The sequence below is a fragment of the Macrosteles quadrilineatus genome, unplaced genomic scaffold (assembly GCF_028750875.1).
Source record: "Macrosteles quadrilineatus isolate MER2022 unplaced genomic scaffold, UCM_ALF_1.0 Scaffold_1__1_contigs__length_201487025, whole genome shotgun sequence".
Classification (NCBI taxonomy): domain Eukaryota; kingdom Metazoa; phylum Arthropoda; class Insecta; order Hemiptera; family Cicadellidae; genus Macrosteles; species Macrosteles quadrilineatus.
Window position 1 is genome coordinate 22,930,509 of NW_026542594.1, and position 12,863 is coordinate 22,943,371.

At 41.4% G+C, this 12,863-nt stretch overlaps 2 protein-coding genes across 2 annotated transcripts; both read left to right on the plus strand.

Moving 5' to 3' along the window:
- Positions 1-7,020: 7,020 nt before the first annotated feature.
- LOC128995178 (uncharacterized) lies at positions 7,021-8,160 on the plus strand. The gene has a single exon (XM_054420113.1). The coding sequence runs from the start codon at positions 7,021-7,023 to the stop codon at positions 8,158-8,160; it is 1,140 nt and encodes a 379-aa protein (XP_054276088.1).
- Positions 8,161-9,937: 1,777 nt separating this feature from the next.
- LOC128995187 (uncharacterized protein F54H12.2-like) lies at positions 9,938-11,260 on the plus strand. Its single transcript, XM_054420125.1, has one exon. The coding sequence runs from the start codon at positions 9,938-9,940 to the stop codon at positions 11,258-11,260; it is 1,323 nt and encodes a 440-aa protein (XP_054276100.1).
- Positions 11,261-12,863: the final 1,603 nt, after the last annotated feature.

The following is a 12,863-nucleotide window of genomic DNA, read 5'->3' on the forward strand; positions in this document are numbered from 1 at the left end:
AAGAAAATCCCAGTATTCTTCCATAACTTGAAAAATTACGATGGACATTCAATAATGCAACATTTGGGAAAGTTTAATAAACGTAAATTAAATTGTATAGCTAAAGATATGGAAAAATATATATCATTCTCTGTTGATGATTTAGTATTTTTAGATTCATACAACTTTCTGTCCCTTCCATTATATAAATTGGCTTCCAATTTAAACACATTTAGATTCATACAAAATCCACTACTACAACGCAAAGGTATATATCCCTATGAATATATGACGGGACCAGATAAGTTCGCAGAGTCTCTACCCCCAATTGAAACATTTTACAGTTCTATAACTAAAGAACATATCTCTCCCAATGAATATGAACATGCTAAAAATGTATGGACCCATTTTAATATAGATAATTTACAAGAATATCATGATTTATATCTTAAAACAGATGTATTGCTACTGGCTGATGTGTTTGAGACATTTAGAGACCTGTGTTTAAAAGATTACAAACTTGACCCTGCACATATGTATTCACTTCCTGGACTTACATGGGAGGCCTGTCTTAGAATGACAGGAATAAAATTACAATTATTCAAAGATATTGACATGCATTTGTTCATAGAAAGTGCGATTCGAGGAGGAGTCAGTATGATTTCTACACGTTACGCTAAAGCAAATAATAGATATATGGGTGAACACTATGATCCCAATCAAGAGAGTGTCTATTTAATATATTTAGATTGTAACTCGCTATACTCAACAGCGATGTGCGAGCCGCTACCTATGGATGGATTTTGTTGGTCGAATGAGATAGACTACAAATATAATCAAAATGATGAGTTTGGATACATTTTAGAAGTTGATTTAAAATATGATAAAAGTTTACATGATTTACATAATGACTATCCATTAGCACCAGAGAAAATGAATGGCAAATTAATGCCAAATTTAAATGACAAAACTAAATATATTTTACATTATAAAGCATTACAAAAATATGAGGAATTGGGTTTGATTGTAACAAAATACCATAGAATTTTAAAATTTAGACAGTCTAAATGGCTTGCGCTCTATATTAATTTTAATATTGAAAAACGCAAATGTGCTAAAACTGATTTCGAAAAAGACTTTTATAAATTGTTAAATAATAGTCTCTTTGGTCGAACAATCATGAATCAACGCAAGTTTCGTGATATATATCTCAAGGATGAGTCACTATTAACAAAATATGTCACTAATCCAAGGTTTGATTGTAGTAAAAAGTTTGATAACAATTTACATGCTATACATTTAAATAAATTAGTTGTAAAGTTTAATAAACCAATATATTTAGGAATGACCATTTTGGATATTAGTAAAGTAATAATGTATGATTTCCACTATAATTATATGTCAAAATTTAAGAATAAAAGATTTCTAATGACAGATACAGATTCATTAATGTATGCTATAGTTACAGAGGACTTTTACAAGGAAATAGAATGTGACTTACACTATTTTGATACCTCTGGATATAGTAAAGACCATTTCTTATACTCTGATAAAAATAAAAAAGTCACTGGAAAGTTTAAAGATGAATTAGGTGGTCATATTATGTATGAATATTGTGGTTTAAGACTAAAATTATATTCTTACATTCCTCTAAAATGGTTATATGAAGAAGACAAGCAAGCTTTAGAGGTGAAGAAAGCTAAAGGAGCTGATGGTGCCACTGTTAAACATCTCCTCAGACATCAACATTATTTGAACTGCCTTGCAACTGGGCAAGATTACTATGAGAATGTGACAAGAATTAAATCTATAAATCATCATCTTCAAACCTTAACCATGAATAAAAAAGTACTATCCTTTGACGATGACAAGAGGTTTATTCTGGAAGATGGGATCAACACTCTTGCGTTTGGTCATTATAAAATTGATGTTCAAAATGTGTAGATATATAATAAATACAAATGTTAAAAAAAATCTTTCATTTATTTACCCTTACCATCCTCTTGATAGAATTGGTCAAACATAAATCTATATTTGCCATTATTCTTTGGCCTTTCTTTGTCTGTTACGAGAAAGCCGTATTTAGTTTTATCCCAACATTGATGACAGAGATTTTTAAATTGGTCAAATGAAAAGTCATTACCAACATGATTGTGATATACATGTTTTAAATTTAAATCATCTTGTTTAAATAATATTAGGAAATTTACATTATCACGTAAATGTTTGTGTACTTTGCTGTAAGATTGACACAAGTAAAAACAGTTAATATTTTTATGTCGACCCATTGAGAAAAATTGTGTAATATTTGGACTATAGTAGTAGGTATTGAAGAAGTTAAAGAGGGGAGCAGGGGAGCAACGCCACCGCCTCCACCTCCACCACCCGCCTCCTGCTCCCCCCACCCTTGCACCTCCCCCCCCCTTGCACCTCCCCCCCCTTTTCACCTCCCCCTCCCCCTGCACCTCCCCCCCTTTGCACCTCCCCCCCCTGCACCTCCCCCTCCCCTTGCACCTCCCCCTCCCCTTGCACATCCCCCTCCCCTTGCACCTCCCCCTCCCCTTGCACCTCCCCCTCCCCTTGCACCTCCCCCCCCTTGCACCTCCCCCTCCCCCTGCACATCCCCCTCCCCCTACACCTCCCCCCCCCTTGCACATCCCCCTGTCCCCCCAACTTACCTATCCAACACCTCTTAGGATGTGCCAGACCACCCACGGAGCGAGGTGCTGGCGGCTGTCCCTTTGATCCTTCAATACAAAGGAAAAGAATTAACGGTGGTGGCGCTCCCTTTGATCCTAGAATACAAAGGAAACCACTTACGAGTGAGTGACAGATCCATTAGTTGAGTTTCTAAAAGCTTTTACGAGATGCGGTCGTTTTGTTTGAGGTTTATTAGACTAGGCGTCGGTGTGGCGGCGACAAAGTCTGGCTTGGATTCTCAGAACTGCCAATTACGGATGATTAATAGTTACATTAGTTGTGTACTAACAGCTTTTACAAGGCGCAATCTCTTTGTTTGAGGTATATTAGGCTAGGCGTCGTGTGTCGGTGGCAACGTGTTTGTTGACAAAGCAACAGCTTTATTATCGACTTCCTAGAACCATCCAGGTCTCTATGGTGGAAGCCTGACAGCGCTTATAAGTCTGTTACTAGCTTGCAAACCGTCTACATCAGTATCTACTTCGCGATGGAGATCAGTGCTAGAGATATGATTAATCTATCACTGAATAAAGCTTGTGTTGGCCGTAAACGTAAAGACATGCGACGTTTGCTATTGATTAATAGTGTGTTACAGAAAGCGAGAAAAGTGTTTTTAAATGAGGCATTCTTCGGTGGTCATACTTCTAATAGCGAAGAAACATCATCCACGTAGCTAGGTGGTAATATCAGCTCGTAATTACATCATCTTGTGATTACTAACATCAGAGTAGTTGTTGATTTATCCGCAGCAACACGCTAGTGGCGCTGTCAATATCACAATACATCCGACAATTCAGTTTAGTTCTGCGCGTGCAGTGAGTACAGTCGTTACGTGCGCGGTTTGTGTTTATTAATATTATGTCTACGAGTATTGCCGATGCGGAAGAAACTATTCGTTTGATTATGGAAGAGATACATGCGATGGAAGATAACACAATTAGTACTTTGCCTATGAATCATGCAGAGGAGGAGCATCAGCTGCAACAAAATGAGAAAAAGAAAATTATCAAGAAACCTGTGAAGACGACTAGTGATGTGAAATATGTACAAATCGATAGTGGCAGCGAAACTAAAAAAAAGAACCTGAACAAGACGCACAACATGCAGGATGGATATTCAAATCTACAAATGATTCGCCGGTTATAATGTGGATAGACGAAGATTTTCAATACACCGTACAGAATCCCGCTAATCGAGGTCGAGTTTTATTGAAATTACAATTATTTGACGAAGGAGTGCAAACACACAGTTCCGGCATATATTTGAATGAAAAGAAAGGAGATAAAATATACAACAGTGTGAATAATTTACTGACACAATTAGAAAATTTATGGGTTGATCGTTTGACGGGAGTTCCAAAAATACACGGTGTGATACAGTCGATGATGCCACTACCCGCATGGCGTAGACCAATTGATTGCGCAATCGAAAACGGTGGAAGAATTAAACAAAGGAAGAAACGTTCTGTGGCGCCAGTGACTATGATACAATCGGATGAGACAAAAAATAATGTTAACAATAGCGATAATTCCAAGAAGCCACGTGTTGACGCGCAGCTGCAGTCGAGGGGGCGAAACAAAAAGAAACAACTACAAAAAACCGGTTTGTGCTAGAAACTTCTACAGGGGTGGATTCTGAGAAATATTGCGACACACCTGCATTCTTCTCTCCACCACTGCGCTGTCGCTGCTGCAACAATTCATTCCTCGTCCAACCACTGTGTGGATCGAAGGTGTGTACAGTTTCGCTTGACTTTAACTTTTTTAATAACACATTTATTATGTCGAAATGCGAGTCAGTCAGTGTCAACGGTAGTGGAGGTAGCAACAGTGGTGTGATGAACTTGAAAAATGAACTCAACACCGTGCAAGTAAACACGCCGTACACGAAGATCGTCGATCTCCGTGAAGAGTGCTCATATCGTATTGTGAAATTCGAACGAGTGACCACGCCGTACGGAGAGACTGTCATGGCCGTGCTGAAGGGAATAGTCGGCGATGAACATTACATGCGTGTCTGACTACCACGACGCTACAACGAGGCGATCACAGATCAACGCATTGACCAGTACAACAGGGGATTCGAAGATAGACTTAACCTCGTCAGAAGAAGCGCTCCACCTGGCAGTAAATATACTCCGTTGGAGTTTGTTTGAAACAAATTTAAATTTAATTTTTACAAAAACTACATTCATGTACATAAACTTTTTTTTATTTTTATTAACCTCAAATCTAATGAAAATTGTAATTTTCTTAAAATGATATTGTAACTTTGATAGGTTTTGTAAGTCAATACGTATAGTCACGTTGAGAGCATAATCAATTAGTCTTTTATTTACACTCCTTATTCCCTATTGTTATAAATTAGTTTGTAGTGTTGTCAGTGTAGTCAGTCAGTAGGTGAGATGGACTTGAGGTGGAAGCATCCATTTTCGGCCTTAGTAGCCGGCCCTTCGGGGTCTGGAAAATCACAGTTTGTCATGCGTTTTATAGACCATGCTAATGAAATATGTGATACAGATTTTGCTAACATATATTGGCATCATCCTCACTCAAATGATAATGTGCAGCAGAACAGCAGTAACAGTGGCAGAGGCAGTATTGTCCAGTATAAAAACTCTCTGCCAGATATGAACGATTTCGATGGTAGTGTACCTAATTTGATCATAGTGGACGACATGATGCGTGAAACAAACGACAGTGTAGTGGATTTATTTACAAAAGGCTCACACCATAGGAACTTGAGTGTTTTCTTCATAACGCAGAATCTATTTCATCAGGGCCGAGGTCAGAGAGACATCTCATTGAATGCTCATTACATAGTATGTTTTAAAAACCCCAGAGATCGGGCTCAGATAAAACATTTAGCCCGTCAAATTTATCCGGATAGTACAAAATTTATAGAAGAAGCATATGCGGATGCTACACGTGATCCGCATGCGTATCTATTAATAGACTTGAAACAGTCCACACCGGATGAGATGCGCATTCGTTCGACTATCTTTCCGGACGATCCGATTAATTCTGTGTACCTGCCGAAAACAAGCAATGTCAGCGGTCACAATAAATAGAAAACGTCTATAGCGGATCAGTATCAGTCGTCATGTCGCAGTGTGTGAGGAAAGACGCAGCTCTGCTGACGGCACTGGTGCACGCTACACCGAAGGAACGTAAAGCGCTGTTAAAAGTGTGTGACCTCAGTCGTATACGATCAGTGTGCGAGTGTGCATACAACCTGTTGCGTGGTAACGTAGTGGTGTCCGATAAACGCAAAAGACAATTGAAAAAGTATAAATTGACACTCAGGCGATTGGTGAAACGAGGTGAGAGTTGAGCCAAGAAACGCAAGTATCTAGTACAAAAAGGAGGTGGATTCCTACTACCAATACTGTTGAGCACCGTACTTCAAGCCGTACTTCATAAATCCATTACGTAATAATTCAGTAATAACACAATGATGGAGTACGCGAAGAAAATGGTTGTTGTTCCGCAAGAGTTAATCGAACGGTTCAAAAATAGCGATATCAATACCACCAACAACATGGATAATAGGAAAGCGTCATCATCGTCACGTCGATTCGGTGGTGACAGCGGTGATAGTATCGATAACGAAATGCATCGTATATTGATGGATAACACTTTGAGCGATTATGAAAAATGGAAACAGTATCAACAGGTGTTGCAAAGATTTTTACATTTTGCCTCCGTCAATAGACAACCGATCAATATACCAATCATGGAGACAGCATCGTCATCATCATCATCATTACTGCAAGCATCAACAGCGCCGCCACCACCCGGTACAATGGAGGAGATTGTGGACACGTTTTCCAAATCGTACAAGCCGGACGTGCGTAATCTGTTACGATTTATCGTCCGCGAAGGTAGTGTGATAAATTGGGATAAGGACTTTGCGGTGTATGTGCGAAATGAAAAAATTCCCGATTCGAATATCGTGGACATATTACACTGCATAGTGAGAGTACGTATGGTGGATTACATGCCCGCCGGGTGGTACGAAGTCATGAACGCGTTACGTGAAATGAATGTGCCCAAGGAGTATATCAACAATTCTACAGCATTACAGTATCTGGGTGCGGGATACAGATCGTTACGTGGTGACGCAACTTCGGCTGTGGCGAGTAGTTCGATCACATCATCGACTCCGAGAACACCTATGCGCGATCGTTTACGTTCGGCTTACAATCAGCAGCGTACGTTATCCCCTACGTCACCATTACCCTCGTTGGCGGCTCATCGAAGACAACGTCAGCTTGATAGAGATCAATTACAATCGCCGTTGGACAGGTGGGAACCGTTTTCGCCGTAGTGCGGATAAATCATGAAACGAGTGTACTACAATCCCGAAGATCCTGCATCATACGGTGGTGTCACACGTCTATTACATGCGATACGCGAGAAGGAGGGGAAAGTTAAGAAGAAGAAGAAGAGGACAAAACGGCAAACAGTGCTGGACTGGTTACGGACACAAGACACTTACACGTTGCACAGACCGGTGCGTCAACGATTCGCCCGCAACCGTTACGTGGTATTCGGTCCTGACGAACTGTGGCAAGCGGATTTGAATGATATGCGCGGTCTGAGCTCGTTCAACGATGGAGTCAACTATCTGCTGACAGTGATAGATGTGTTCAGTAAACGACTTTACGTGATAGCGTTGAAAACAAAAAGCGGCAAAGAAGTGGCCGACGCATTCGAGAAAATATTTAAAAAACCCTCTGTCACGGTACCGCGCTGTCTACAGACGGACAAGGGAACTGAGTTCACCGGCGTCAAGGTAAAACAGTTGTTCAGAAAATACGACGTTAGATATGTTACAACACAGAACCCTGACGTGAAAGCGGCGGTCGTGGAACGTGTGAACCGCACTTTGAAATCACGCATGTGGCGTTATCTTACGTATAAAAACACGTACCGTTACATCGATGTGCTACAACAACTGGTGAACGCCTACAATCACAGTGCGCACAGCAGTCTGGGTACTACTGCTGACGGCAGAGGTGTACGTCCGATTGATGTGAAAAAAGAAGGTAAGAAACTCGTATATCGAGTGTGGCGACACATGTACAGTAGTGGCAGCGGCATCAAGACTAAATTACCTAAGCGTAGAAAGGCAAAATTTGGGGCGGGCGATACGGTACGTATTGCAAAGGAAAAAAATATTTTTGCCAAAGGATACGAGACGAACTGGAGTAAAGAAGTGTTCGTGGTGGACCGCGAGTACGGTCATCATCCGTTACCGTTGTACGTGTTGCACGATTTGAACGGATCACCGTTGATTGGTCGTTTCTACGAAGAAGAATTGCAAAAAGTCACCTTGCCACCAGACCGACTGTACGAAATCGATAAAATATTGGACACTAAAGGCAGTGGCCGCAGTAAGCATTATCTCGTCAAGTGGAAAGGTTACGGTGACGAGTTCAACTCTTGGATACCAGCGTCAGAAGTGAAAAAATTATAAAGGACAACAACCGCGTATCAGTGACAATGAGTAAACATAATCAGTTCTATTTGACCTTGCCCAGTAACAGTTCAATGAATTACTACCCGAACAACACAGTGGCTGATTATATAACTCAACTACCTACGTCTATACATCTGACGGATGGTGAATGGGAAGTGGCACTAGTTGAAGCGCATTACCCCTGTTCATTTCTGACGGTGAGCGATGATGCGAAGATATTTATCTACCATGAAGATCGCAGTGCTATAGCCATTGGTGGTGCTGACAAAACCAATAAAGTCAAAGTGGACATTCTCAAAGTGGAGCCTGGCAACTATAGCGATATCACCGAGTTGATACAAGTGTTGAACGCCATGGAACGCTTGAGGTTTTACGCCACTTTCATGTACGATGAAAACACCAAAGTGGTGGAAATAGCGATTCGCAGTCACGTAGTACAAATGGAATTGAGCACCGGTCTCGCGCTGCAGTTAGGGTTCGATCCTGTCGAGACGGACATGAAGACCAACAAGAAAGCCAAACTGCCGGCCAACATACAAGCCGGACTGCCGGGCGACATGTATGTGTATTGTGATTTGGTGGAGCCTCAGTTGGTGGGTGACACGGTGGCACCGTTATTAAAGATCGTCAACATCGATACGACAAACTACATGTACGGCGCGCACAAGACCGTGCATTTCACCGATCCGCATTACGTGCCCGTCATCAAGAGCACATTTGAGAACGTGGAAATTGACTTAAGGGGCAGCACAGGCGATCATCTGCCATTCCACTTTGGGACTACGTGCATGAAACTACACCTGCGCAGATCGCTCACGCTGGCATAAATATACGAGCAGCAGCAACGTAAACGGCGTCGACAGCGAAAACGACGACGACAGCGAAAACAAACGACGACGGCGAATACGACGGCGAATACGACGGCGATTACGACGGCGAATACGACGGCGAATACGACGGCGAATACGACGGCGAATACGACGGCGAATACGACGGCGACAACATCAACGAAGACGACAGCAACAGCATAAACATCAGTGGCAGCAACAGTAGTAGCAACAGCAGCAACAGCAGCAACAACAACGATGAATACGAACGATCCGTATTTGGCCTACTATCGGCGACAGTTACAACAGTCGGGTAACGGTGTATCGTCCGTGTACAGAGGTGCACCGTACCAGCGCGGTCATGGCATCGGCAGTTTCCTCAGTGGACTCATGCGGTCTGTAGTGCCGTTACTAAAGTCTGGTGCAACCGCCATGGGCAAAGAGGCTTTGCGTTCAGGTGTCGGTTTCCTCGGCGACATAGTGTCCGCTGGTGGTACACAACATCCTAGGTACGCGGCCGCTGCACGCCTCAAAGAATTCACCGGCTCATTGAAACGCAGAGCCGATGACAAACTGGAACGCGTATTGAGTGGAGGTGGTCGTGCCGTCACATATAAGAAAAGACGTGCCCATCGCGTCACACCGCAGTCGTTAGCGACACTTCTCAGAGTACGGACGTCCACCGCTGCCACTACAAAACAGAGAAGGAGGAGAAGGAAGAGTATGAAAAGATCTGTTATCAATAAGGGACAGAAAAAGCGTAAAACTACAACAAAAAGACGACCTCGACGTTCTGGCGCCAGCAGCAGCAAAGTTAATAGCGTAAATAGGAAGAGTAGAAACAGGAGGAATCGATCTAATAAAAGAAGAGTAGCAGGTGGAATACCGCCGATAGACGATATATTTAATTAGACGATATTTTCCTACAACAACAAGAAGAACAAAAAATGTCATTCATTCATCAGAAATCGTGTGAATGCGTTAAAACCGAATTGGATTTATTCTCGTTACCGCCTACTCAGACTAGTATAGAGAACGGCAAGTGGATTCAGTACAAGCCGATCTCGTCTTTAACAGACGATTCGCCGATAGAGTTTGTCATACCGGCTAACGGTGAAGAATACACGGACTTGACGCAATCTCTGTTGCACATCGAAGCGACAATAGTGAAAGATGATGGCACAAAAGTGGAAGAGGCGTTAGTCGAAGAGATGGGACCGGTTAACAATTGGCTTCACTCGCTGTTTAGTCAAGTGGATCTGTACATCAATCACAAACTGGTGTCACCACAAAACAACACTTACGCTTATCGTGCCTATTTGGAAAATCTACTGAACTACGGCGGTAGCGCAAAAAAGTCACATCTCACCAGCACAATGTTCTACGAAGACATAGCCGACAAAATGGACGATTGCGAGGCAAACAACGCAGGACTAGTGAAACGTCGCGACTTCGTAAAGAAAAGTACGTACATCGATATGGTGGGAAATTTACATCTAGATTTGTGCAATCAAGCCAAGTTTATGTTGAATGGTGTGGAAATGCGATTGCGTCTCGTCAGGTCGAGAAACTCATTTGCCATAATGTCGAAAACAGCAACGAACTACAAGGTGCACATTCGAGAGGCCAATCTGTTTGTGCGTCGTTGTAAGATCAATCCCGGCGTGTTGGTGGCGCACAGCAAGACGCTGGAAAGTGGTACGGCCAAGTATCCAATCACACGTGTGGACGTGAAATCCATCACGCTACCGAGTGGTATTCTGGGCAAGACATTGGACAGTGTGTTTCTCGGTCAGTTGCCGAAACGCATAATCGTGGGATTGGTGGACAATGTGGCGTTCAACGGTGATTTCAAGAAAAACCCATTTAATTTTCAACACTTCAATTTGAACTATTTCGCTCTGTACATCGACGGTGAACAAGTGCCATGCAAGGCGTTGACACCGGCCTTCACGGGAGACTCGAAACTCTACGCACTCGCCTATCACACGCTGTTCACCGGCACCGGTATACAGTTCGCCGACAAGGGCAACGAGATCGGCAGATCGGCTTATCCGAACGGCTACTGTCTGATGGCGTTCGACCTGACGCCGGACATGTCGGCCGGCGAATCGAGTCACTGGAATCTGGTACGAAACGGCAATTTGCGCATCGAACTGCAATTCAAAGAAGCGTTTGCCTCCTCCATCAACTGTATAGTGTACGCCGAAATGGACAATGTAATCGAAGTGGACCGACATCGCAACGTGTCTGTGGATTTCAGCGGTTAAATACAAGAACCAACACAGAAATTCACGACTGCCCCACCACATAGCTCAGTGTCGCACTGACCTTTGATCGTGATGGATCGTTGTTACCTTCAAGCTCCGTTGCACCGACAGAGGCAGCAGCAGCAGCAATGTAGGCACAGTTGTAGCGTACTAGGCCCACATGATCTAGTTTATGTATTAATATATTTTAATGTCTTGACTTGTAAAATTTGTTTAAATGCCAAAAGCAGGTAAAGATAATATCCTCTTGAAAATGATCGAACAAAACTTTTATTATAAAATCTTCATTTTTTTTCATAATAACATTCAACTTAAATTCTTGTAAATAAGCTCTGCTCATCAAAATTATATTAAGTGTTAATCTTTTTAAAAATTCCTTCTTGATATACTATACTTAAACAAATCTTGACTTTATTAAAATTTTTTTTTGTTGCTTCTTAATCATGAGCCCTAAAAGAAATAAAATTAATTAGAAACTTTGTGATTTGAGTTTTAATCAAAATCTGAAAAAGAGAGGACATCTGTTTATATATCTAAATAAAACTAACTAAATTTAAAATTTTTAAGAGACTTACCCAAAACGTGGGGTAACTGACCAAAAGAACAAACAAACTAAACTTTACTTATCAACTGGTTTTGCACAACTGAGGCCGGACAAGAAGGGTGATTAAGTTTTGTCTGACCAAGGTAACCCTGTGATTGGCTGAAGACCATGTGCTTCAAACAATCACTGAGTTACCCTGGCCAATCAAATTGTCTTCTCTTTTTCTTACAGGATCTTGCAAATATTTAAATTTCTGTTTTAACTGACAAAATTGAACTAACATGTTTGAATCTTTCATGACTGAGCAGAGCTAAAAAAAAGGAAAATACTGACTTTAATTTGTTTTAAAGAGTAACAAAAAATACCAAATATAAAATGCTACAAATTTCCCTCACTTAACTTTTTTGTTACATAAATAAACAAATTATTTGATCTACAAATGAAATCATTTAGAATCAACAACAAAGGTTACAATAAGAGATAAAAGGCAATGCGATAGTGTCTGGTGGTAACGCGCGGTAAGACAGCTAGGAGTGTGACACTATGGTGCAGACGACAGGCAGACCTCTCCGGTACATTCCGTGTAAGACAGGAGCCCTCGTCCCAATTTCATGTCAGTCAGTGTGTCCCTGGTTTGTGTATTGCAAGCAGGGCCTGCGTTGAACTGTCTTTCCACCAATCTCGTACATTACATAAAACAAGTATACAAAATCGTTAAACACTTAAAATATCAATTAACAAATTAGTAACCAGCCTATTAATCATTTGCGACATTGATTTACTCATTATTTTACTTTCAGACAAATTCAAAATCCTTTGTGAAAAACTATTTTTGCAAACAATAAAATTCCATATTCCTTTCTCAACCCAAAATGCAAGTCATGTGATCAGTGATTTCACACCTTGACAAGTGAAATGTTTTGTCCAGTCAAGTGTAGTTTTGTGTGTGTGTCAAAGTGTGTTTCAAAATTACAAAATTAAAAATAAAATATAATTACTCCAGTGTTGGAGTGCAAGTCAAGTGTTGTCCAGTGAAAGTGGTTTGTTCAGGTTCAAGGT